The sequence below is a fragment of the Hemitrygon akajei genome, chromosome 8, assembly GCF_048418815.1.
Source record: "Hemitrygon akajei chromosome 8, sHemAka1.3, whole genome shotgun sequence".
Lineage (NCBI taxonomy): Eukaryota > Metazoa > Chordata > Chondrichthyes > Myliobatiformes > Dasyatidae > Hemitrygon > Hemitrygon akajei.
In genome coordinates this window covers 142,190,415-142,217,475 of record NC_133131.1, presented here as the reverse complement: position 1 = coordinate 142,217,475, position 27,061 = coordinate 142,190,415, and the positions used below count along the sequence as shown (strand labels likewise).

Sequence of the window (27,061 nt, the reverse complement as noted above, 5' to 3'; positions counted from 1 at the left end):
TTACTTGAGACTCATTGCAGGCAAAGCAAATTGACTTCAAGATTTCAAAGTCATTATCTGTTCAAAAATAGTTGTCCAGCAAGCCTCTGTTGTTAACATTGTTGCTCATTTGTATTATAATTTTTAAAACTAGTTTGTCATCATGTGAAATGATTTGGAACTGTTTAACCAGGATATGATTTTGTATGCTTGATGTTATTTACTAAAGGTGAGACTGTACCTCTAGAAGAACAGTATGACAAAGAGAAAAACAAAGAAGCACTTGAGATTGTTCTCACTAATGACAAAATAGAGGAATCTCCTACTGTCAAACTCACTGATGCTGAAAAACTGAAGATGGATTCAGAAATCTCTAAACTGTACAAGCAACTTGATGATAAGGTATATATTAGGCCAATTTGCAATTTTCATCCCTTATCAGTGGCACGGAGAAGCATCCAACTTAAGTAATCTTTTTTTACTGTGAAATTAACCTTTCTGTATTTGAATTATTCCTTCAACCTTCCAATGGAAAATCTCAAATTCTTTTAACATCTATTCTGTAACTGACTTTGATATGGAATTGGCCTTTGCACTATAGGTGTTAAAAGGTCTGACTTTTAAGCTGGTTGCTCAACTTATTTTCATCCATCCATTCAGTATTAAGATTAATAATTGTAAAATTAGATTATTTTTGATAGTATCAGCTAATTGTAAAGCAAGTTTAATGTGGAGTCTGGTGCAGGAGATAATATAATTCAAAGGGAAAAGCAGTATTTAAATTTAGTTTGGGAGTTTGGATTGACAAGTGATTGAGTATTCTAAAGTGTTGACATCTATCGCATGCATAAAATGAATGTCATGATGTTCACTTATGAGAAGATGATTAAATGAAGTCAATATTAACTGTAGTAGAATAAGAAAAAATATATTCTTTCCACACAAAGCTGAGGTTTATTTGTCTTCCAATTTAGCACACTGTAGTCTTGAATATAGTCTTTCATTTGTGCAAACCAAATGCAGGGTTAGGTGACTATTTTGCAGAAACCTTTGTTCAATTGGCTAGGGGATCCTAAACCTGTCAGATTAATTTTCCATCCTATTCTCACGCTAAATACCATCTGTGGCCTATTAAGTTATTCCATTGAAACCCAGCATATACTTGGGGAAAAGCACATCATTTTCCATTTATGCTCTCTTGGAGTCTCCGTTGAAGACAATATCAAATAATCATCCATTCTGGTTCTGTATCTATATTATTTTCAGTATAATTTTCCCTGTCTCTTTGGTAATTTTGAATTTCATTCATCTCCTGTTTATATACCAAAAACACATGAAACAAAACTGGCTCATGAAAGCTCGTTTACTTTGTTCAGTTCTTAGAAGCCAGGATAATTACAATGGTTGGAAATCAGAAATTAAAACAAAAATGCTGAAAAGATTCAATTAGTCAGACAGTATCTATGGTGCGAAATCGTTAACATTTCACCTGTAGCCTTTCATGAGCATGCAATATTGACATAATATTTCAGAGTGTACAAGGAAATATTTAGTTATGTTAGCCTTGCTGATAAATCACTAAATGCAGAATATTTCTATAATTCTGATTGTAGGATGAAGAGATCAACCAGCAGAGCCAGCTGGTGGAAAAACTTAAGCAGCAAATGTTGGATCAAGAAGAAGTAAGTTTGAACCATAATTACATAGTTGAAAGATGGGCACTGCTTGTTTCTTGAGCATTGATATTTTTGCTGATTACCTTCTCTTTAAAATCTCCAAAAGGCAGTTAATAATTCTGAAGCTATTCAATCATGGAACACAACACAGCATTTTTTTTTTAAACAGAGCCCCATGCATATAACTGGTGATTCTGAAGTTTCAGTATATTTTCTGCTTCCTGTCTGGGTCATCTAGGCTATTTGTGCTACTACTATAATACTACTACTCTACTCTTTTGCTGACAAAACGGGAACAAATCAGAACTTGTACTGGGGACTTCTTAATTGCTATGGTATAATGGCACATAAGTATATTAAGTTATTGGGAAATTTTAAATGTATCTGACTAATGAGAAACTGTATATATCTTTGGACTAAAATATCTTGAGTATTGCAGTCATTGATTTTCAACATCTTGAATCTTTGAAGCCATGTAACTTTTGTAGATTGGAGCAGGTTGTACATATACATTTTTTAAAAAAATTCTGTGGTGGTCATTACACAGCTTCTGGCATCCACCAGGCGAGATCAAGATAACATGCAATCAGAGCTGAATCGTCTGCAGGCTGAGAATGATGCCTCCAAAGAGGAAGTGAAAGAAGTATTGCAAGCCTTGGAAGAACTTGCAGTGAACTATGACCAGAAATCACAAGAAGTAGAGGACAAAACAAGGGAATTTGAGTTACTGAATGATGAACTCGGTCAAAAATCGGTAAGAATTTGCTGTAGGTGCAATGTTTCTGAAGTTACATAAAAACCTGGACTGGTAGCTTGAAATATGGTGTGCTATAAAAATGAAAATTCTATGCTAAATAATTATCATAAAACTTTAATGCTGTGTGGTAGGGTATTTCTCCTGGTTTAAGTAGCCGCCACACTAATTAAAACCTTTTGTTCATTCTTGGTTGGCTTAGCTTAAATTTTTTTAGTTTCCTTAGTTCATTTTGTATTTTAAGTGTACTGTTTTCATATTGGACTAATTATGCTATTGCAGGCAACATTGACATCACTTGATGCTGAGTTGCAAAAACTGAAGGAGATGACCAATCATCAGAAAAAACGAGTGACTGAAATGATGACATCATTGTTAAAGGATCTTGCAGAAATTGGAATTGCAGTTGGAAACAATGATGTTAAGGTAGGAACACAATCTGGAAAGTTGATTTTTCAGATAGTGACTGTTGGCCAAAGGCTTCCTAATGGTTATCTGCGAGTCAGTTTTTCATTGCCTTAAGAATTTGAGAATAAAATGTTACTGCTGTGCTGACATTCAAAGCTCTACAATCCCTAGCTCCCAATGTTTCTAAAATAAAAGCAGAAAATACTGGGAATACTTACCAGGTCAGAAACAGTTAACATTTTGGTTCAGACCTATTCTGATAAAAGGGTATTTGGCCTGAAACCATAATTTTATTTCATTCCCTACAGATGTGGCCTGATCTGTTAAGTATTTAGTTTTCTAAATTGGGTAGTTGAGATTTTTGTAGTACTAAGTTTTGGTTGATAAAGTGCACAATTCCCTCAGCATTTGTTTTGTTTGATAATAGTTTTTTTTTAACATTGAGATAAATGAGCCTGTGAGCTAACATACTACTGATCTCTGAATTACTCTAATAGAATGAGAAGTTGAAGATTGCAGTATATGTTCAAAGTTCAAATTCCCCCATTAATACTCTTCTGTTAGTTAAGAATCTTGGCATAATTTGCTATTGGGCAATGGCACCAAAAATGGGTTACTAAAAAAAGTTTACTATTACAATTTTGTTATCCTTCAGATTAACCAAAAGGTCTTAAATTTACTTGAACACTAAAACCAAAATATAATCTATTAGAAACTAGTTGAAGTTTGAAATGTGTGAATGAATCTTAAAGCTTTTCAAAGCAGAACAATGCAAGGACCAAAAAAACCAATCAGTTTACAAGCTTTAGATGTAAGCAGCCTTCCAGATATCATTTCATTCCCATCATGTAGCGAAAAGTGCTTATTTCTGTTTTGAGTTGATGGAATAGTAGTTGAAATTGTGTGGACAGCATATTTAGGGGCAGAATTTCCAGTTCCAGATGTTGGCTGAATTAGGTGAAGATTATTCCTAGTGAGCATTAGATATCGACATCATTTAGTTCTGTCAAAGAAAACTATCTGCACTGAACAACTATTCTAAATGTATGCTGAGATGTTGTATAGCTAAGTTTTATTATTACCACTTGTATACAGAGGTCTGGTGGAAATACTGTCTTACATATGTTTCTTGCTGTCGTGGGTAGAGCAGTTGCCATACCAAGCCATGCTATTTCTTCAACTTCTAATCAACCTGGCATACAGCTGCTATACAGGCTCTCATCATATTCCCATGGGAGTACAATGCAGATTCTCCAGAAAATCCTGCAATACCATGAGAGATTAAATTCTGGGACATGTCATATAAACTCCATGTATTTTTTGCATCTGAGTTCAGAAATATTAGATTCAAAGATTATTTGTCTTGGGAGGGAAGTTGGGACAAGAGGGCATGATGGTAGAATTAGGGCAATTAATTAAGAGTGATGTTGCAATTTGCATGACTAGGCACAGTCAAAATTTTAGTACTCACACTGATTTACGTCAGGTAATTTTGGAAAAGTGGAATTCCAGTGCAGATCAGCTTTGAAGTAGTTGATTGCTACAGGAGATAGAGGGACTGAATGACATAATCCTCAGAAGAATAGGTGCCTTGTAAATGGTAAGTTGTCAATCAGGTTCAACACAGCATGTTGTTAAAAAGCTCTAGAAGATGGTTTTGCTACTTGGTAATATCCTCAATCTCTAAGCAATTGTCACACTAAAATCCTATAATCCTTCCTGATCTTTGCACTCCAGTTTTTTTTGGGATACTTCATCATCGTAGCAGCCGAGATCCTGAGTTCTGAGCAACACACACAAAATGCTGGAGGAACTCAGCAGGCCAGGCAGCATCTAGGAGAGTACAGTCAATATTTTGGCCCGAAACGTTGATTGTACTCTTTTGCTAAATGCTGCCTGGCCTGCTGAGTTTCTCCAGCAGTTTGTGTGTGCTGCTCAGATTTCCAGCATCTGCAGATTTTCTCTTGTTCCTGGTTTGTGGAATTCCGTTCCCTTCCTTTTTCACCCTTCAACCCAGCATGGTAAAGATATCCTTTAAACTGTACTCTATCATCTCTTTAACAGGTGACTAATTCATATTTTGATTCTTTTTTTGGAGAGCATTAAAATCTTATCTTGCATGGAAATACCGTACAAGTCAGGTAGTGTGTAGTCTTTCCTCCCAACAGAATGAATGATAAAACTTTTATATACAAATGTTATCTTGAAAACTTGAGTCACAAATTGCTGATTATTTACATATCACATTAATTTACATTTGTTTATCTGGGAGCAGTGATGACATTATAACAAAGTACATGAATGTAAATTTATTTCTCCACAGCCTGAAGGAAGTGGCCTTCTGGATGAGGAATTTACAGTAGCACGGCTATACATTAGTAAAATGAAATCTGAAGTTAAGACCATGGTAAAACGCTGCAAGCAGTTAGAGAGTACGCAAGTTGAGAGTAACCAGAAGTTAGAAGAGAATGAAAAGGAACTGGCAGCTTGTCAACTTCGCATCTCTCAGGTAATTGATGGACTAACTCAAGACTGGCTGGTTAATTTTAGTTATCTTACAAGGGATCATTTCTATTCAAAGGGATGTTTAGAGAAGGCACTTTTGTAGAATTTATCAAATCCCTCTGTTTTAGCTTGATCAATAATTTGAGCATTGAGTCTGATCACTTTGTTTATATAATGGAAAGTAGTTGACTCTCTCAGACTTACCAATGAGAGGACATATCATTTAGAAAGTAGCTATCCTGTAAGGAAGTATTTTAATAAAACAATTATAGTTAGTGTATTCAGTGTGCATTTGTCATTGTTTTCTGCTTTTGCATGAAATTTAAACTATAATCATCACAAAATAGAATTGTAGCATAAACATGTCACATTTGATTCTCTTGTCAGTTGATGCTGTGATTGATAAGTTGATGTAAACTTACTCATAAGTTTGTTTTTCTCTCACTTTTTTCTCAGATAATGAAAGTGCAAGTCAAATGTGTTCTTTAAAAGCTTGTATTGATGTTCAGTGACAGGAAATGATGGGGAGGGGTGTGGGGTGGGGAATAAGCTTAGTTTTCCATGTTTTTATAATGTATCTTAGGTTGAAACCTACATAAATTTAGCCACACCCAAGTTCAGACAATGGTATCTGTCACCTTAGAGACTTCAGGGAAAACTTGCATACTTTTGTGAATGCTACTCCATTCTTGTAGTGAGTTCCTCAGGATTAAGAATGACTTGCTTCCATTCCAGAGCTGTGTGTTCTGAGGAGGGTGATGAAGTCAAGATTAGGACCTGCATTAGCTGATTATATGGGTAGTTGGGAGACAGTTTGCTGCGTCTGGTCTTTCAATGGTATAGTGAAACATTTGTTTTGTTAATGATCCTAGCACGAGGCAAAGATCAAGTCACTCACAGAATATCTGCAAAATGTTGAGCATAAAAAGAGACATCTAGAAGAGTCTGTTGATTCACTAAATGAAGATTTGGTCAAGCTTCAAGCACAAGGTATGTGCGAAATTCACAGCTTTCAGGTTTCTTCCAGAAGCAGAATTCATATCTTTTTTTCTAGCAAAATGGATTTTGGGTTTAACTGTGGAGCTAATGTTTTAATGTAGGAACTTTGGATCTATAATTAATGCTCATTAATTTTGAATAGTTTTACAGTCTAAAATTCCCTTGATTCTATTAATGTCAAGAAATCTAGTGATCACGGCTTTGAATAAACTCATTGACTGAACCTCCAAAGAGAATTCCATAGATTCAGAATTAGATTTAATATCATTGGCAAATATCATGAAATTTGTTTTGTGGCGGCAGTATAATGAAATACCCAATAATAAAAGCCAGTAAGTTACAACCAGAAATATATAAAATGTAAATGTGTAGTGCAAAGAAGGAAAAAAAAATGAGATGCGGTGCATGGTTTAATTGTCCATGCCGGAACCTTATGGCAGAGGGGAAGAACCTGTTCCTGAAACAGTGTGCTTCATCAGGCTCCTGTACTAGCACCTCAATGGTAGCAATGACAAGAGGGCACTTCCTGGGTGATGGGGTCCTTAATGATGGATGCCACATTTTGGAGGCATTACCTTTAGAAGGTGTGCTCAATGCTGGGGAGGCTGATGTCCATGATGTGGATGGCTGAGTTTATAACTTTCTGCGGCTTTTTTTGATCCTGCACAGTGGCCCCTCCGCACCAGATGGTGGTGCACCTGTTAGAATGCTCTCATGGTACACCTGTAGAAATTTGTGAGAGTCTTTGGTGACACACCAAATCTCCTCAAACTTCATCCTTCAATTCATCCTTTGGCCTCCTTTGCTCCAAGGAAAACAAGCCCAGCCAATCCAATTTTCCCCCATAAATAATCCTCCAATCTAGGCAACATCCCTATGAATCTAGACCCACATCCTTCCTTTGAGTGACCAGAACCATCATAATACTGCAAATGCAGCTTAACCACCATTTTGTAAAGCTGTAAAATAATATCCTGATTCCTATATTCTATGCTCTGATGTATGAAGGTAAGTGTACTATTTACCTCATTGACCATTGAACTGTGGACTTGAACCCCTAGGCACTGTTCATCAACATTTACTATCATTTAGTGTGTATGTTCTACCTACCCCAGGCCATTTGACTTAACAAAATGTACTTCGAGTTGGTTTTCCAGGGAATTGTTTACTTCATTGCAATGTGAAATAGGCCAGAAATTTTCACTGAATTCTGTTCTTCAGTTTGGGGAAAGTTTATCTTGGTTTCATAGTTTATGTGATTAATTTTTTAAGAAATCTTGATAAATTCACCTTGTAAACTAGATAATGTTGAAATTTTGGAATGATATTTATGGTATTTATTATGAATCTGTAGAAAAAGTACATGAAATGGAAAAGGAACACTTGAACAAAGTACAAACTGCAATTGAAGTGAAGGTAACACCACTGAAACTAATTTTTTTTTTTTTAAGTCCTGTAAAACAATCTTTTAGTTTTAGTTCATTTTTCAGGATCAGACTTCTGTATAACATTAATACGTACTTATTTGTGCATTATAGCAAGCTGTAGAGCAACAAATGCAGAGCCACCGTGAGGCGCACCAAAAACAGATCAGCTGTTTAAGGGATGAGATTGAAAAGAAGGAGAAACTCATCACTGATCTTCAAGAGTATGTTTCACAAGTTATATCACTGTTTCTAATGCACAGTAAATTAATAAACAGTTGTGATAGGAAGATTTTTGTATGTTTAAAATTTCTTTAAAATGATTTCCTAATCCATGGTATTTGTTGGTAAGTTTCTCACAAATAAAAACTTATTTTTGAGACAAATATGCAGTGCATTTTTAACAACGTTAAAGTTGCCTTTGCCTCCCGGGTTGATGCCAGCCCAAAGCATTTAAACTCATGAGTCGTGCTCGATAAATGTTACCCATCTATGCTTTCATCTTTATTTTAATAAAAAAAAGTATAGTGGTACATGAAGATAATTGATTGAAACCTTGATACCCAAAAGATACAGTTGGATGAGATTTTAAATGTTAACTGCTAATTATCAATATAACTATTTCCTTGCAAATTTTTAATTTCTGTTAGTGTTACACAAGTGGGGAGGGGATATAAATTTATCAGACAAATTAATAAGTGTCCACTGATTTAAGTAAAGTGAATTCAATTTCTTTCCACTTTGATGCAGCCAAAATCAGAAAATGTTGCTGGAGCAGGAGCGACTACATTTAGAACATGAAAAGCTAAAAACTGTGGATCAGGAGAAAAGTCGTAAATTACATGAATTAACGTAAGTAATGGGGTGGATGGATTAGTTATACATCTGTCAATGACAAGACAACTGAATTTGCAAAACAGACTGTAGTATTCTTAGAAGTTACAACTCTAATGGTACTAAATTATTATGTGAATTTATAGGACAATGCTTATTATAGTACTAGCACCAAAAATTGCAATTGCTTATCTATTTACAGAAACAGGAATGAACTTGGTATTTGAAAGTCCAGGTAAAATGTCAATACTTGTGTGATCATATCTATTCTAAATAAAACATTGTACTGCTTTTAGCATTATGCAAGATCGTCGAGAGCAAGCAAGGCAGGACCTCAAAGGACTAGAAGAGACAGTGGTAAATGAAATTAAGGATTTTCTTTTTGGGTCTTACAGATTTTTAATTTTGATTTGTCCAATAAAATTATTATGCACTAATGGATTGTTGTATTCTCATTTTTTTTTTAGGCAAAGGAACTCCAGACACTCCATAATCTTAGAAAGCTGTTTGTTCAAGACTTGGCAACTAGAGTCAAAAAGGTATGCAAATTGCTATCTTATCTCAAGGCAATATCTGTATCAATAACTTACTGAAGCGTGTTTACTAGAAACTTTATTGACAGTGTTTAGAACAAAATTCTACATGTATTTGCAATCCAAAAAGCAGAAAATGGTGGCAGTGTTTAGTAGGTCAAACTTCCATCTGAAATATTGACGTTGTCTCTTCCCCCTACACATACTGCTTGACCTAGCATATTCTGTGTTTGTGTTACTTTATTATAAATTCAGGGTACTCTAAATTTTTAGAGTTAATTAAATATTTAATATGTTAGTCTTGAGTAACAGTTACCATTTTGTATGCTGATGCAAAAAAGGAAGATCCCACAAAGTATAGTTATGGTTTATTAAATATACACCCTGTCAAAACAGAAATAAATAGTTTTAAAGGGGAACCACTCCAGTGGCTGTAGTTGTACTTTGCACAAAAGGAAGATGATTGTAGTTGTTCATCAGTTGCCTCAGCTCCAGGACATTAAGTGCCTCCTAGGTCCAGGCATCTTCAGCTGCTTCATCAATAACCACCCTTCCTTTCATCCTAATGTTGGAAGTAGAATTCTACGTATAACTGAGCAAATAAACTCAAGTTATGGACACAATTTAGCAAGTAACATCCTGTCACAAAAGTTGCCAGGCAAAAAAATGTAATGCAAAAGCATCTAACCAGTTATCCTTGAGATTCAATGTAATTACCAAAGCTGAATCCCTATTTTTTAGGAATTATCTTTGACAAGTCAGCTGATCTAGCTACAATAATACTGTCTAAAAAGAGCAGGCAAGAGGCCTGATCTTCTGTAGCTCAAAATTTGTCTCCTGAAGCACAAGAATATTTCCACCATCTAGACAAAAGCTGGAAAAATGTAGGTCTAATAATTACCAGAAGCTCATGAGAAAACAGCTCATTTTATTGGCATCATATCCAACCCCCTAGACAGATGCATCATGGCTGCAGTTATAACTCACTTAGGCTACTCTTGAAAACACTTCCCAAATCCATGACATTACCCACCAAGAAGGAGAAGAGTGTACTTGCAGTTCCACATCGGAGTTGCACACTACTCTTTACTTAGAACTATCTCGCTGGTCATTGCTGGATCTAAATCCTAGACTTCCTTACCATGCACCACTTTCACCAGAAGGCCTGGAACGATACCAGGGGTTCACTACCACTTTCATGGTGCAGTTTTGATGGGTAATAAATGGTATCTCAGACAATGTCAGGATCCCAAAAAAAAGTCTGTTTTTAAAATTTACATTTCCACTGAACTGGAACAATCCTGCCCTCCTCACCTATTAGAAAATGCAGTCAGAATGGAGTCCAAGCCAAAGCCCTCAAGTGAGCCAGGAAATAGTTTTCCTCTTGTTATTGGTATATATTCGTTGCTGAAAAGTTCGCTTGCACACAGGTTTTTCTCCCACACTGGAGCTAAGGACAGGACCGTTGTGGCACCACTCAATTTTCTTCCTATATGCTGATTCGTCACCACTTTTGATTTGGCCAATGACAGTGATGTCATCAGCAAACTTAACTATGGCTTTGGAGCTGTGCTTATCCAGACAGTCATAAACGATATCTCAGGGTTGTATGGTTATATATGATATCATACATTACTTTGATAAACGTACTTTGAACTTCTCTGGAGATCTTAGACAGCTGCTGCAGTAGACATTTGGAACCACTGGAGGTCATGTGTAAGCTGTTAGTCAAGATGACTGAAGCTTTTAAAAGCTAAAACTCTTAAATTTGCAATTGCACCACATTTACAGTTTGTGAATTATGAATGTGCTTTACTTTCAATGTTTTAAAATACAGTTCAATAATAATTGCCTATTTCCCTTTTTGTATACAATGATTTGTACCTGAGGAATGTTTTCTATTTATGGCGATGTTAATCTAATTTATAATGTGCCGTGTAGTTAATTTTGTTTTGGATGAATTGTATGATACTTGGATTATTCCAAGGTTAGTGGGTGGATTAATTGCTCACATTTTGTCAATGTTTGTGACACCATGTAATTTAACATGTAATCTGCTCATTTTCTGAGTGTTTTTAAAGGAAACAGTATTTACAAAAGGTGGTTGTGGCACACGCTGAGAAGCTATTCACCATTTGATATAGCTTGCAAGGGCACTTCAGAAACCAGTCAAATGTTAGTGTAGGATTGAAGTGGCAGTGTCTATAAGAAAATGGTAGCAAGAGTTAGGTGATTTGGTCTTTCTGGCCTGCTTTACCATTCAATGTTATTTCATCAAGCATAATCTCTTTGCCAGCTCACCGTAACCTCAATTCCTGGATCTTCCAAATAATCATCAGCTTCCTCTTAAACACCACAATGATCTAACCACCACTTCCTTATAGGTTAGAGAATTCAAAAGATTGGCCACCCTTTGTGAGAGAAGATTCCTATGCACTTCAGTTTTATATTTTGTAACCTCGGCCCCTCATTTGGAAACACCTTGACATCTACCCTATTAAGTGACCTCAGTTTTGTATGCTTCAATAAGATGTTGTTTCTGTTCTTCTAAACTCCAAAGAATATGGACCTGATTTCTAGTGATAGGGCAGCCCTCTCATTCCAGGAATAAGGCTAGTGAATTTCCTTTTAACTGGCGTGTATGCTCTTTCTTAAATAAGGAGGCCAACTCCATGCACATTATTCCAGTATGCGATATAAATTTAACAATACTTTCCTAATTTGAAATGTAATGCTTTTTCAGTAAGTGGCTATGCACTTAATTACCCTTTTCAAAAAGCACTGAGTGAATCGGGGGTCTTGACCTGAAATCAATGTATGTATTTAATCCCAAATGTGTTATGTATTAACCTAGAACTCTGAATCACTGGACTAGTTCAATAATTCAGCCAGTATTTGGTATTCCATGTTTCCATTTTATAATGTAAATACTTCACCTTTGTCCTTAATTACAGTTTTTATCAGCAATCTCTAAACTACAGCTAGTGATTGGAAGATGGTTAGATCCTCAGTGAGAATGCTGCCAAACTAATTGTGTGTTTGGTCAGCTGGACCCCAGAAGTCTGTCATATAAGGTGTTCATAAGTCTGATACTAGATTTGAGCAGGTGTAATCACACTATAGAGGAAAAACTAAGGCTCTTTTATTTAGAAATAAGAAAGTTGATAATAATTAAATAAAGGACTGTAAGGTTGGTAGTTTGATAAGCAAACTTGTTAGGAGGGGCTTATGACAGATGTTTCAAATTATGGAGAAATCCAAAGAGTAAAGTTGTAAAGTGAGCATTTACAGTGGGGGAAATTACAATACAGTGGACTCAAGTTAATTGGGACCAGTACTTTTTGGCCCAATTGAGCGACTGTCCCAATTAGGCAAAGTTTCATGAAAATAGTTCAGAAGGTATAGAAAAGACACACTAATACTCTAACTGAGTAACACATTGTTTAAATGAAATATAGAATAAATTATAACATTACCAGTGCTACTACAGTTCTATAAAACTGTATTAGTTCCTAATAGTAATTGATGGAGGAATTCATTAGAATTTAGAATTAGAATTTATTTACATCTTACATCCATCCCACAACCTGTGTTATGACTTTGTTGCAATGTACAGACATGTGAATTTAAAAGTCTAATGGTTTGTGGAAAGAAAGAAGAAAGAAATGTACACTGCTGTGTTCTTTTGATTATTTGTAAATGAACAAAGTCAATACAGATACCTAGTACAGATTGGCAAACTATCCATCCTTAGCCTCTTAAAGCATCGAGGCTTAATGCTTTCCCCAAAAACCAACAATTTCCTTTTATCAGATCCTGACATATTTGAATAACACAATAGTTATGCAATCCATTGCTTTCTTTGAACCTGATAGTGTTGCATGTTTGTAGAAAAGGGAACCGTCCAGCTTGGCACAATAAAAATAGGTCCGCTTCATCAGCATTGTAGAAATCAATTGCACAAAATCCAGTTATCACTGCCAGCTGATGAGTGGCGTTAGGCGGATGGCTTTTAATTTGTTCCAATATGGTAATTTTTTTCAGCAAATTCAAATCGTTTTGTGGCATCTTAAAAATTTTTTCAAGTCAAAATAAAAATCAAAATGACCAAAAATTACTTTTTGAATAAGCATCTGCCAACCCAAATAGATAACATAACACAACCACGCACGACTGATACCATTTTAAAAACCGTTTTCTCTAAGCAAGGTGTAGTATCTAATGCCACAAAATGCATGCAACTAATACTAGTTAGAAACTGTTCAGTCCAGTCTCCTGTCTGAATTAAGCAGCATGGTGTCCCAAATAAATAAAAGGAATTCCAGCTATATTTTTGGTTAGTTTTTTAGCGTTATCCCGATTAACTGATGGCCCAATTAACTGAAATTCTCTGGATTCTGATTGGCAAAAATAACAAGTAAGCAGATCCCAAGGAGAGAATAAAGGCATAAGCATTTGAAGAATGGGCCTTGTTTGGTACTCTTTGTAGGAATGTAACACTAGTAATTGCTGATGAAGTCTTTAGTCACAGGTGAGGTCCCTGAAGACTGTCAGGTAACTGAGGTTCCTTTGTTCAAGAAGAGAAATGGGGATAATACTGGAAATTATGGACTGGTGAGTCTTATATCAGTAGCAGGGAAGATATTGGAGAGGATTCGTAGGTATAGGATTTATGAACATTTGGAAAATGTGCAAAATAGATAATTCATTATTAACTTAATTGAGTTTTTCAAGGAAGTGACGGTGATGATTGAAGATTAGAGTTGTAGATCTTGTCTACGTGAATTTTGGTAAGGTATTCAACAAGATCCCTTATGGTAGGCTCAAATGCATGGAGCGGCATGCCAGTTTGTCTTCTAAAAGCAGGCCAATTCTGAATCCAGATGGTAGTGGGCAGTGGATTTTATTTTGGCTAGAATATTGATGTTGTGCAGGGATCCATACTGAGATGTTTGCTGTTTCGTGATTGTATGTAAATGACTGAAAATGTGGATGGGTTGGTTAGTAAGTTTGCAGATGACACACATTGGTTATATTGTGGCTAGTGTAGATTCATTATGATTATGGATGGATAAATGGCAGGTGAGATTGGAAGATGAAGGGAAAGTACACAGTTAATCACATGACCTTTAGCTGTATTAATGTATCTTGGGGTCTAAGTCCATAGTTCCCTGTGGTCACACAAGTCAGTGAGGTGGTAACAAAGGCATTTGGCATGGTTCAGGAGTAGGGTAGTTATGATGCACCTTTATAAAACTCTAGTTAGGACATATCTGGAATATTGCATTCAATACTGATTGCCTCATTACAGGGGAGGCCTGATAGAAGTTTATAAAATCATGAGGCATAGATAGAGGAGACATCTGGAGACTTTTCCCCAAGGTTAAACTGTCTAATACTAGGGGGAATGCATTTAAGATGAGGGGGGTAAAGTTCAAAGGAGGTGTGTGTGACAATGTTTTTACATAGTGCTGGCTACCCCGAATATGTTGCTAGGAGTAGTGGTAAAGACATTTAACAGGCTGCTAGATCAGCACTTGAGTATGGAGGGCCATGTGCAGCCAGAAGGAAATGGGTGTTGTTAGCACAGTAGCTCAGTATAATATTGTGAGCTTGGAGAGTCCTGGGCTGTTCTATACTAGCTGTATGCCAGCACTATTTTGTCAAATAATTCATTGAAACAGTTTTACTGTGATGAAAGTTTGTATGCAATCTGTTTAAATATCTGATTTTGTCAATCTTTGTGTATTTTGTATCCCTAGAGTGCTGAAATGGATTCTGATGATACTGGTGGTAGTGCTGCACAGAAACAAAAGATCTCCTTTCTTGAGAACAATCTTGAACAGCTCACTAAGGTTCACAAACAGGTACATCAGAAGCATTAGTTTCCAATCAGCTTATTCATATTTGTTATTTGTTTCGATAACATCTAAATAAGCACACACAAGTTCTGTTTTCAACAAATGCAAATTCAAAAGGATTTGAGCTTTGCTTTCAAAGCATCCCAAGAATTTATGCAGCCCTTTTAAACAAAGCTTTGATCTAGTCCACAGATGAGCAAAATTAGCAGCACTGTGTCAAAGCAATTGGATCTTTGTTGTCCTGAATTTACTTATAGTTTTGTTATAGTGGATAAATCTTCAGATTAGAAAACCATTCAGAGCTGTGCAGGTTTGTATAATCTGTTGTTACTGACTTGGAAGATAAAATTTACTGGTAGCGATTTTGCTTTGATCTTAGCAGTTTAAAAGCGGCAGAATTTTTTTTTTCCCAGTTACAGGACTATTCTGTCAAATAGTGTGCAAGCTTACAATCATCAAGCAGAAATCATCATAAACGCTTTTTCTATTATTTATTTATAAATTAAAAAATGCCTAAAATGGTCAATGGGCATTCTTTTATACTGAACTGCTGTTATTCCTATTTTAACTTCCAGAATTCTAACACTCGTGTTGACCCACGAAGTATTTCCTATATATATGAAGACATTAACAGTCATTGATATTCTTGCAGATCACTGGTGTTTTATACATAGATGAGAGAATGCAAATTCAGTCTATTTAAATATTGTATAATCTTTTTCATAGAGATTGGTATTGTTCAATTCATTACGTTTAAATTGCAATTTTATGAAGTCCTGATGAAATCTCATCATAGTTTCTAATTTTAATGTTGTTATACTTCAGTTGGTACGAGATAATGCAGACCTTCGTTGTGAACTTCCAAAATTGGAGAAACGCCTCAGAGCTACAGCTGAAAGGGTCAAGGCTTTGGAGTCTGCGTTAAAGGAAGCGAAAGAGAATGCAGCTCGAGATCGCAAACGCTACCAGCAGGAAGTAGATCGCATCAAGGAAGCTGTGCGAGCAAAGAACATTGCAAGGAGAGTACACTCTGCACAGATTGGTACGTTTAGAAATTTAACGGTAGTGTCGAGCTGGTATTACTATTTACACATAATCTAGTCATGATTTGATCTCTTTAATCTTAAAATATTAAGATATGCAGTAAGTACTTGGATAAGGCAATATCTGTGGATCTCAACAAATTTTCCTGAAACTAAAAGAAGATTGTAACTAATGCAAGTGTTCATTAGTGGCATCTTGCTGGAGTTCTGGAACTAGTACAGAGTGATCTCTTCCACAGAAGAGGAAGGAATAAAGGCATCTGTGTGTTTTCAATGTCTACAGTTTTCTCTTTTTGCTTTTTTCCTTTTGAATAAGTTGAACTGTGGTCCTATTATTTATGATTGAGGAAGAACTATTTTTGTAGACTGGAAATAGTTTGTTACATTGAAGTGCAATCAGACTGTAAATTTACATGTGCAATCCCTTTTAGCTTTTATGAAAGGGGATCAATTGGATGCTAAATATTTGATGTAATGCTGGATATTTGACATCATTAGCACTCTTCATGCTTAAATATCTTAATTTTATTTCCCATTTCAAGTCATGTTGGAGCCAGATATTATTGGTTCCCTCCCCCCCCCCCCCCATCAGTTCTGATCAAACCAAAATCCCATTGATTCAGAGAATGAAATTGCATCTTGTTGGCAAATGCCAAAGGTTCTGTTTGCTTGTTGAATTGGAACCACATCCTGGTTTTCCCCACATTCATTGACAAACATGGAAAGCTCTGAATTTGCTGATTTGCAATGCAATCTGCCAATTCCCACCATGCAAAGCTCTGCTGAGATAAAGTTGTATGAGACCAAATTGGGAAGGTGCTGGGGGATAGTCATTATAGAAAAGGCCCTTTTGGCATACAGTGTCTGTGCAGAACATAATGCCTATTTAAAGTGCATATGTAGTTGTATATTATCTATAATCCTTAAATTACTTATGTGTCCAGTCCCTGTCAAAATGCCTTTTAAACCTTTCTGTTGTATCTTCTCTCACTGCTACCCTGACAGCATGTTGCTGGCACCTACCACTCTATGTGCTTAAAATACATGTAAATCTCCTTAAACTTGCCCCTTTTACCTTAAAGCTTTACTCCATTGACACTATTTGACAATTCTGTGCCCTCTTGTATTTGACAGCTTCTGACTATCCCCGTCGATACCTCCTGCAAATTTATATACTTCGATCAGGTCACCACCGCCCGGGCTTCAGAAGCTCCAAAGAAAGCAATCCAAACTTGTCCAAGCCCTCCTTTTAGCTAGTACTCTTTAATTCAGCCAACATCATGGTGAACATCATCTACAAAGTTCTAAAGCCTCCATATCCTTCCTGTAATACGGTGACCGGAATAGTACAGTATACTATAGATATGGCCTATCTGAGGTATTTGTACAATTGCACACAAGTCAAGAAGTCTGCAAATGAAGGCAAGCTTGCTCTAGGCCTTCTTTAATTATACATAATGCACATGCAAATTTGCATTCTGGTTTCCTCCACATCCGAAAAGGTTATCAGGCCACCGTAATTGGTGTTTATACTTTGTGGGAGGTATCGATGGGTATAGTCAGAATTCGTCAAATACAAGAGGGCACTGGACTGTCAAGTTGATTGGCATGTGAAAGGGAATAAGTTGCATCTACTGGGAAGAAAGGAAGAGAATGACAGCGAGTTTGGATCCAATGGATAATTGGTTTCTTGCATTATAAACGTAGGTAGCAAGTGCAAAATTATTGTTTGGTCTTCAAGTAAGGTTTAAATTGTTTTTATTTCTCTCTAGCTAAACCCATCCGTCCTGGTCAACCCCCCATGGCATCTCCAACTCATCCAAGTGCAATTCGTGGAGGAGGTGGATTCTTCCATAACAGTCAAGCAGTTGCAGTACGTGGAGGTGGCGGCGGTGTAAAATCAGATAAGATGTGTGTATCTAGTGAAAAATTGCTCTGTAAATTCCAAAATAGTTATCTCACTTAAGTAATCTTGTTTTTCTATTTATTTAGTTGTTCCTTTCTGTTCATTGGGCAGCAACCTTGAATTTTCTTTAGCATTTTTCTGTGTTTTTTTTTTGTTTACGAGACTGAGTTGCTAGTTCAACACTCAACCCAGCACGGTTGGAAAGCATGTAAGGAGCGGTCAGATTCAAACCTGGGACCACTCACCTCAAAGTCTGATGCAGATGCCACTACACCACCACACAGCACATTTAATCAGAGTTTGTATTATTCGCTTGATTTTTAAAAAAAATTCTCTTTGCACATTGGGTGTTTTTTTAATTTTTCATGGCTGCCTGTTAAGTGATGAATCTCAAGGTTGTGTAATGTATACATTGATAATGTACTTTGAACTTTAATACAGCATGAAACAGGTCCTTCCAGCCCAATGAGATGTGCCGCCCAACAATCCACTTATTTAACACTAGTCTAATCACAGGACAATTTACAGTGACCGTTTAACCTACTCCCTTGTCTCATAACTCTGCAAGCTAATTATCTGTGTACATATAACCATTTTCTAATTTTTTTTCCAAATTTTACAGGACATTGCTGCTTTAATTGTTTTTCTTTTCACATTGTAATTAATGAATGTACTTGCATCTCCTTTGGCATTGTCATCTTTTGCCACTGCTGTAACTGGGTAATGAAAATGACTAATTCAAAGCACCTTTGATATTCATAGTGCTTAATACAATAAATACAAAATAAAGATGAAGGCTAATCAAATAAGTTGATCAGTAAGAAAATGGAAGTGGGGACACAATGCCGTGCTGGATTACAGATACCATTGAAACACAGAGGCTTTAGACCAGCCATTCTTGCCCCCTTAGGGGCCCATTTGAAGGAGGCCACTGACTGAAAACTGTGAGAAGGGGAGCCCCAAGTGTTTATGGGGGCCCTGGTAACTGTACTGATGAAATACCTAAGCAGCAACCTCCAGTGGAGTCAGATACACTAGGATATTCAAGAAAGATTTAATGACCTGTTAAACCTTAGTATCCCGGATTGGATTTTGAATCCATTTGAAGTACAACCCACCTAAGTTGAGGCAGAAATTCAAGAGAGTTTGATTGATCTTCAGAGTGATATAACTGCACGTCATCAGTTCAGTCAGTTTCAAAAAGATTTTTGGATCAAGAGTGATCTGTCGAATAAGTTTACAACACTGTGGGAAAAAGCCCAAAGATTTTTTTTATTACCTTTCCCTCAACATATTTGGTTGAGAGCAGATTCTGCAAGGTAATTTCCTTGACAAAATCCAGGAACAGAATTGATATCGCAACAAGAGGTGACTTCCGACTGTCATTGTCTAATTTGAAGCCCGATATCATGAAACTTGCAGAAAAGCACCAAGCTCAAGGGATCGCATTAGGCCTGATAGATGTTTAATTTCATAGTCTTTTTTTAAGTTTTGTCCAGTATGTCAGAATGTTCAAGTTTTCTTGATGTTCAATAATAAATGATTTTCTGTCTATCTGTTTGTGTTGTATCCCTGTTTAAAAGGGGGGCCCTGGAACCTGAGAAGAGCTCCTAAAGGGGTTGTGGCCAAAAAACGGTTGGGAATCACTGCTTTAGACCCTCACAACTATCCTGCTGGTGAATAAAACTGAAGATCTTAGAGCAAAATTGCTGAACCAGAAAGACATTGGGGACTGCTGTGTACTTCACAGAAACATGGCTATTCCTACTATTTTGGACACAACACTGCAGATTTATTCTCTTAAAGCCAGAGGAGGTGGAGTATGTTTTACAATTAACTCATCGTGGTGCACAAATATGCCAGTCCTGCCTTAGACCTGCTCACCCAACTTGGATTATTTTAACGGTCAAGTATTGTCCATTTTATCTGGTAATGGAGTTTTCTGCCATCATCCTGATAGCAGTGTACGTTCCATCTCAGGCTAACATCAGGCAGGCACTGCAGGAGCTGAGCATTGTAATCAGTAGGCACGACCTGCACACCCTGATGCCTTCCCTATGATCGCGGTTGATTTCAACCAGGCCAGTTTGAAGTCTCCGAGCAGCCACCCACCAGGATATCACCTGGAAACCAGAGGAGCCAATACACTTAACCACTGTTATTTCACCATCAAGAACGTTTACTGTGCCATCCCACACCCACACTTCGGAAAGTCTGATCACCTGACTGTACTTCTACTCCCAATGTAAAGGCAGAGACTAAAGGATGCAGCACCAGTGGTGAGGATCAAGAAGTTATGGTCAAAGGAGGTGGTGGAGCACTTACAGGACTGCTTTGAGTCGGTGGACTGGACAATATTCAGAGGTTCATCTTTGAGTTTGAATGAATATGCAGCATTTATCACCAACTTCATCAAGATCTCTGGATGAGTATGCCTTCAAGATCATACCAGAAATACACAAAACAAAAGTCAGGACATTTGTATCTGCTGAGGGCTAGATCTGTAGCATTCAAGACTAGTAATCCAGAATTGTACAAGAAGTCCTGGTACGACCTATGGAAGGCTATTTTAAGGGTGAAAAAACAATTCCGATTGAGGTTAGAGGTGGAATCTGATGTATGTCACCTCTGGCAGGGTTTGCAGGCCTTAGTTCCTACAAAGTGAAACTTAACATCATTAATGGCTGTGATCCTTCACCCTTAGATGAGCTTAATGCCTTCTATGCCCACTTTGAAAGGGAGAATAGAACACCTGTGCAAATCGCTGCAGCATCTGGTGACCCAGTGATCTGTCTCAGAGGCCGACATCAGAAAATCTTAGAAGAGGTTGACCTTAAGGCATCATGCTCTGATGGAACCCTGATAGGGATTTGAAAACCTGTGTCAACCAACTGGCAGGAGTGTACAGGACCATTTATATATTTAGAGATAGTGGGGAGTAGGTCCTTCCGCCTTTTCGAGGCATGCAGCTCAGTAACCCCTGACAAACCTGATTATCCTGTGTTTAGGGTAGGGTTAAAGTACAATGACCAAATATCCTACCTGATAAATCTTTGGGATCTGGGAGGAAACCAGAGGACCCGACATCTTCAATTTCTCATTGCTGCAGCCGGAAGTTCCCACCTGGTTCAAAAGGGCGACAATCATACCAGCGCCCAAGAACAGCAGGGTGAGCTTCAGGAAAGGGAAGTCAAGGGAACACATCCAGTCCTCATCGAGGGATCAGCAGTGGATATGGTGAGCAGTTTAAAATTCCTGTGTGTCAACATCTCTGAAGATCTATCCTGGGCAATTACAAAGAAGGCATGACAGCAGCTATATTTCATTAGGAGTTTGGGGAGACCTGGTATGTCACGAAAGCCACTCACAAATTTTTACAGATGTGCCATTCTAACTGTTTGAGTCACCATCTAATATGAAGGGGTCACTGCACAGTATTGGAAAAAGCTGCAGAAAAATGTAAATTCAACCTGTTTCATCATGGGCACAGGACTCCCCAGCATCCAGGACACCTTTAAAAGATGACATCAATAATTAAGGAACCCATCACTCAAGAAATGCCCTCATCTCATTGCTATCATCAAGGAGGAGATGCAGGAACCTGAAGAGAGACACTCAGCTGTTTCAGGAACAACTTTTTCCCCCCCTCTTTTTACACTATTTCTTTTTGTGTGTACTTTAATTGAATTTTAATAATGTATTGCAATGTACTGCTGCCATAAAACAACAAATTTCACAACATATCATATGCCAGTGACATTAAACCTGATTCTGAACTTAAATTGTATTGCGGAGTGAGGAAATATCATTAGGTCTTGCGGCTGACTTGAGATTGAATAGGAAGTTTGTCTAAAATTCAGCTTCTGGATTTGATAGAAACCTCAAACGAAAATGCTCTTCAGATTTGTTTGAGGTTTATGTCGGAAGTGAAAACTTTAGTAATGTGTTTTGAGTTCTGCTTTCAACTTTCAAAGCCTTTTTGATCTTATCTTAAACAGTTTGATTTTATTTATTTATTGAGATACAGCACAGAATAGGCCTTTCTATCCCTTCAAGCTGCATTGCCCAGCAACTCCTGATTTAACCCTAGCCTAATCATTGATAAATTTACAGTGACCCATTAACCTACTGACCAAAAATGAGAAAATCTGCAGATGCTGGAAATTCAAGCAACACACACAAAATCTCTTACTATCTCTTCTTTCATTTAGTCCTGATGAAGGGTCTCGGCCTGAAACGTCAACTGTACTTCTTCCTATAGATGCTGCCTGGCCTGCTGTGTTCCACCAGCATTTTGTGTGTGTTGCTTGAACCTACTAACCAGTATGTCTTTGGTTTGGGAGGAAACCTATGCAGTCATAGAGAGAACATGCATACTCCTTTCAGGCAGCAGACTGCTGGTACTGTTAAAGTGTTGTACTAACCACAATGCTAACATGCCACAATTTGATAAATATGAACAAGAAAATATTTCACAAATATGAACAAGGAAATATTTTGCCATTCTGCTGACCTACTTGTGAGAAAGTTGTGCTAAGGACATTTCTGAGCTGTACCTTGTATATTGCCACATTAAAGCATGTTCAAAATTGCTTAAGATTGGCAAAGTAGTTTGAAAGTTGTCAACACGTGTTTTTTTGTTTTCTGACTGGCTGAATGGAAATACCAATGCCCTTGAATGGGTAAAGTCCCTCTCACCATTGAGCACATCAACATGAAGTGTTGTCGCAAGAGAGCAGCATCCATTATCAGGGATTTGCACCACTCAGGGCATGCTCTCTTCTCACTGCTGCCATCAGGAAGGTGGTACCAGAGTCTCAGGACTCGCACCATCAGGTTCAGAAACAGTTATTACCCCTCAACTATCAGGCTCTTGAACCAAAGGGGATAATTTCACTCAACTTCACTTGCCCCATTATTGAAATTGTTCCCACAGCCTGTGGATTCACTTTCAAGGACTCTTCATCTCATGTTCTCATACTTAATGCCATTATTATTATTTTTGTATTTGCATAGTTTGTTGGCTTTTGCACGCTGGTTGAATGCCCAGATTTGTGCAGTCTTTCATTGATTTTATAATGGCTATTATTCCATTACAGATTTATTGAGTATGCCCACAAGAAAATTAGTCTCAGGGTTGTATATGGTGACATGTATTTACTTTGACTTCAATATAAACTAGCTACTATTGTAGGAAGTTTTAAAATTGTTATTTTGTGAAAAGAACAGGCAAAGAAATGTTACTAATAGCAACCATATTAATTTGGTGCTTCTTGTGTGTGTTATGATGCTCATTAGCCTTTTATCCTAGCTGGAAAGCTGCAATTACAGTTTTCAAAATATTTTGTGTGGGTTGATTTGCTTTTCTTTCTTCTCTGAAGAAGATAGCAATGTTTGTTTTGGTGAGAATGGTTAAAAGACTAATAATAGTTTAAAACACTTAAAATTTCTTGAATTAAATATTCACTAATTACTGGGGTTTTGATCTTTGGTGTGGCTCTGTAAACATTTTTTTCATAAGGTTAACACTTTTTAGTTTAGTTGAAAAAATCTATCTTTGCTTTTTTTGTTTTCTTTTGATCCCAGTTTTCTACCTGACCAGAAAAAAACATCATAGAAACTAATATACCATACAAATTATTGCAGTACTGGTGGGTTGCTCCCTTGTACACCATTTCAGAAACATGAAAGATTAACTAGGAAACTTGAGACAAGCCACCTAAATTCAGTAGCTTTAATTTGTTAATGACTAATCAAGGATAGCCAGTGTGGTCTTATTAAATCTGACTCAGCTGAGTACTTGTAGGTAGGAAATGATTGATCAAAGTAGCATGATGAATTAGTGTCGGGAGTATATGTGGAGTGTACTAGCAGTATGCTTGATGTATTGTGTGAAGGAAGAGGTGGCTGCAGTTACTGTTACAAGAGAAAAGCTGCTCAAAAAGCTGAAAGACCTAAAGGTACATAAGTCACCCAGACCAGAGGATCTGCACCTTAGGGTTCTGAAAGAGATAACATTAGAAATTGTAGCATTAGAAATTGTGGTATTAGAAATGATCTTTCAAAAATCTTTGGACTCTGGTATGGTGCCAGAGGACTGGAAAATTGCAAATGTTACTCCACTCTTTAAGAAAGGAAGGCAGTAGGAAGGAAATGATAGACCAGTTAGCCTGACCTCAGTGGTTGGGATGATGTTAAGAGTCAGTTGTTAAGGATGAGGTGATGGAGTAGTTGGTGACACAGGACAAGGTAGTACAAAGTCAGCATGGTTTCCTTCAGGAAAATTCTTGCCTGACAAACCTGTTGGAATTCTTTGAGAAGATTACAAATAGGATAGATAAAGGGGATGCAGTGGATGTTGTATATTTGGATTTTCAGAAGGCCTTTGGCAAGGTGCACACATGAGATGCTTACCAAGTTAAGAGTCCATAGTATTACAGGAAAGATACTAACATGGTTAGAGCATTGGCTGATTTGTAGGAGGCAGCGAGTGGGAATAAAAGGATCCTTTTCAGGTTGGCTGCCAGTGATTAGTGGTGTTCTGGAGGGGTTGGTGTTGGGACCGCTTCTTTTTATGCTGTATATAAATGACTTAGATGATGGAATAGATGGCTTTGTTGCCAGGTTTGTACATGACATGAAGATTGGTGGAGGGGCAGGTAGGGTTGACAAAACGGGTAGGATGCAGAAGGACTTTGACAGGTTAGGAGAAAGGGCAAAAAAATGGCAAATGAAATACAGTGTTGGAAAATGCATGGGCATGCACTTAGGTAGTAGAAATAAGTGTGCAGACTATTTTCTAAATGGGGAGAAAATCCAGAAATGTGAGATGCAGAGGGACTTGGGAGTCCTTGTGCAGAACACCCTGAAGGTTAACTTGCAGGTTGTGAGGAAGGCAAAGGCCATGTTAGCATTCATTTCAGGAGGTCTAGAATAAATGAGCAAGGATGTATTGCTGAAGCTTTATAAGGCATTGGTGAGGCCTCACCTTGAGTATTGTGAACAGTTTTGGGCTCCTCATCTTAGAAAAGATGTGCTGGCATTGGAGAGGGTTCAGAGGAGGTTCACAAGGATGATTCCAGGAATGAAAGGGTTATACGAGGAACATTTGATGGCTCTGGGTCTGTACTTGCAGGAATTCAGAAGGATGGCGGGGGGGGGGGGGGGGGGATCTCATTGAAACCTTTCGAATGTTGAACGGCCTAGACAGAGTCGATGTGGAAAGGATGATTCCCATGGTGGGAGAATCTAGGATAAGAAGGCATAGCCTCAGGATAGAGGGGCACCCTTTCAAAACAGATGCAGAGGAATTTCTTTAGCCAAAGAGTGGTAAATTTGTTGCCACATGCAGCAGTGGAGGCCAGGTCTTTGGGTGTATTTAAGGCAGAGCTCGATAAGTTCTTGATTGGACATGGCATCAAAGGTTACAGGGACAAGGCCGGGAACTGGGGTTGAGAAGGAGATAGAGGAGAAAAAAAGGATCAGCCATGATTGAATGGCAGAGCAGACTCGATAGGCCAGATGGCCTAATTCTGCTCCTATGTCTTATGGTCTAAGTATTTGGGAAAAGTGAAATTCAGGATGCCTAAGGAGAATGGAGGCATGAGACTACAGATTCTGGAACCTGAAGCAACAAACTCTGTGGAGGGAAAAGGATTGGTATCCAGATAATGGGTCTTGACCCAAGATGTCTGAACATTCCCCTCCACAGTTGCTGCCTGACCTGAGTTCCTCCATCTTTTTGTTTGGCACCTAAAGTTGATGCTCATCAAACTGAAAGGAGAGTTTGCAAGAACAACAATCAATCAATGTAACAATCAACAGGCACTGCAACATCTGTGCAAGGATGCATACTTTCTGACTTGAAGCAGTGGTGGGTGGTATCATAGTGTGATGTGATGTTGCCTCTGGAAGGATCTGAGGCTATCAAAAGGGAAGTGGTCTATGATAGTGGGTAGTTACAGCTACTTGAGCAGAAATGTGGAAAAAGGCCTGGCTGCATAGTAATATGCCTAAAGTTCAACTTGCAATGATTGAAATCTTTCAAACTATGAGCACCATGCTTGTAAATCATTGTTTTGCTTTTATTACAAACCTCTGACCAGCTAAATTCTTCAGTCATTCAAATGGAGACTTAATATTGCATGTTTAGATCTTTCTTCCAAAGCATAATCATACAGAATTTGTTTGAATGTCCAGAAGTGTACTAAACAAGAACTTAACTTTATATTTTAGTGTCCCTGGAGGGATGGCTAATAATGCTGAAATTGGAGATATTAGCTTCTTGCCTTCAACTGTTAAAGGTAAGTCATCTTTGTGCTGAGTTAATCATAGACAATAAAATGTAAGAGATTATTTTAAATATTTCCAATAGAATGTTAATTATGTTCAGAATAAGGAAAATATTGTAGTCAGGAATGAAAATATTGGAAGTGCTCAGCTGGTCAGACAGCATCTGTAGAAAGGAATAGAGTGAATGATTCAGGTCGAAAGTTTTTGATGTAAATAACTGTCCTTTTAATTGCATTTAGAAATGATGTGAGTACAGTGTTGCTGTGTTTCTTGAATTATAATTTTTCCACATCTTTATACGGCATCTACAGAAACTCGTGGATTAATTGTTAGTGAAGAATATATACAGTATTCAAATTTTCAACATACAATTTGAATAAACAATCATGTATTTTTAATCTATTGGTAAACTGCTCTGTAACAAGGTAACTTATTACTTTTGTATTACAAGATCAAATATTATAGAGTGTTCAGCTCTAATTGATAGTGCAAATATGAACAACTTGATTTTGGCTGAATTTGAACATTAGTATTTGTAAAATCATATTGGCAATGTAGGTGTGAACCAGTTTAAGCAGCTGGCATAAATCCTGTTAACCAGTATCTTTCATTATTGACTCGTGCATCAGAAGGGATAGTGTTTCTCTATCTGCTTCACCTTGGAAATCTCTACCAGCAGCTATGAACAGTATATTTTGGAGAAGCTCCTGTAACAAAAAAAAAATCATTGTGAAGCAATATCATCAGTCTTTTCACTGCTTGCTAAGCAAATTATTCCAAAAATCAATGACATTATTGACAGTGTTGTTGCATTTTCTCTTTTTGTGTATTCATGGAACATGCAGAT

General features: G+C 37.4%; 1 protein-coding gene and 1 long non-coding RNA gene across 2 annotated transcripts in view; one reads left to right on the top strand and one right to left on the bottom strand.

The window, feature by feature from the left end:
- LOC140732318 (kinesin-1 heavy chain) overlaps positions 1 to 27,061 on the top strand; it is an 85,835-nt gene that overhangs the window by 54,102 nt on the left and 4,672 nt on the right. Inside the window, exons 12-26 of the mRNA XM_073054789.1 lie at positions 209 to 381; positions 1,593 to 1,661; positions 2,203 to 2,409; positions 2,692 to 2,835; positions 5,141 to 5,326; positions 6,195 to 6,312; positions 7,676 to 7,737; positions 7,860 to 7,969; positions 8,496 to 8,597; positions 8,876 to 8,936; positions 9,047 to 9,118; positions 14,875 to 14,979; positions 15,799 to 16,015; positions 17,789 to 17,927; positions 26,158 to 26,225. Of these exons, the coding sequence (XP_072910890.1) occupies positions 209 to 381; positions 1,593 to 1,661; positions 2,203 to 2,409; positions 2,692 to 2,835; positions 5,141 to 5,326; positions 6,195 to 6,312; positions 7,676 to 7,737; positions 7,860 to 7,969; positions 8,496 to 8,597; positions 8,876 to 8,936; positions 9,047 to 9,118; positions 14,875 to 14,979; positions 15,799 to 16,015; positions 17,789 to 17,927; positions 26,158 to 26,225 (1,833 nt within the window). The remainder of the gene's footprint in view (positions 1 to 208; positions 382 to 1,592; positions 1,662 to 2,202; positions 2,410 to 2,691; positions 2,836 to 5,140; positions 5,327 to 6,194; positions 6,313 to 7,675; positions 7,738 to 7,859; positions 7,970 to 8,495; positions 8,598 to 8,875; positions 8,937 to 9,046; positions 9,119 to 14,874; positions 14,980 to 15,798; positions 16,016 to 17,788; positions 17,928 to 26,157; positions 26,226 to 27,061) is intronic.
- The window catches only part of LOC140732320 (uncharacterized), a 51,655-nt gene continuing 51,033 nt past the window's right edge, over positions 26,440 to 27,061 (bottom strand). The window contains exon 3 of the long non-coding RNA XR_012100043.1: positions 26,440 to 26,921. This is a non-coding gene — a long non-coding RNA (uncharacterized lncRNA). The remainder of the gene's footprint in view (positions 26,922 to 27,061) is intronic.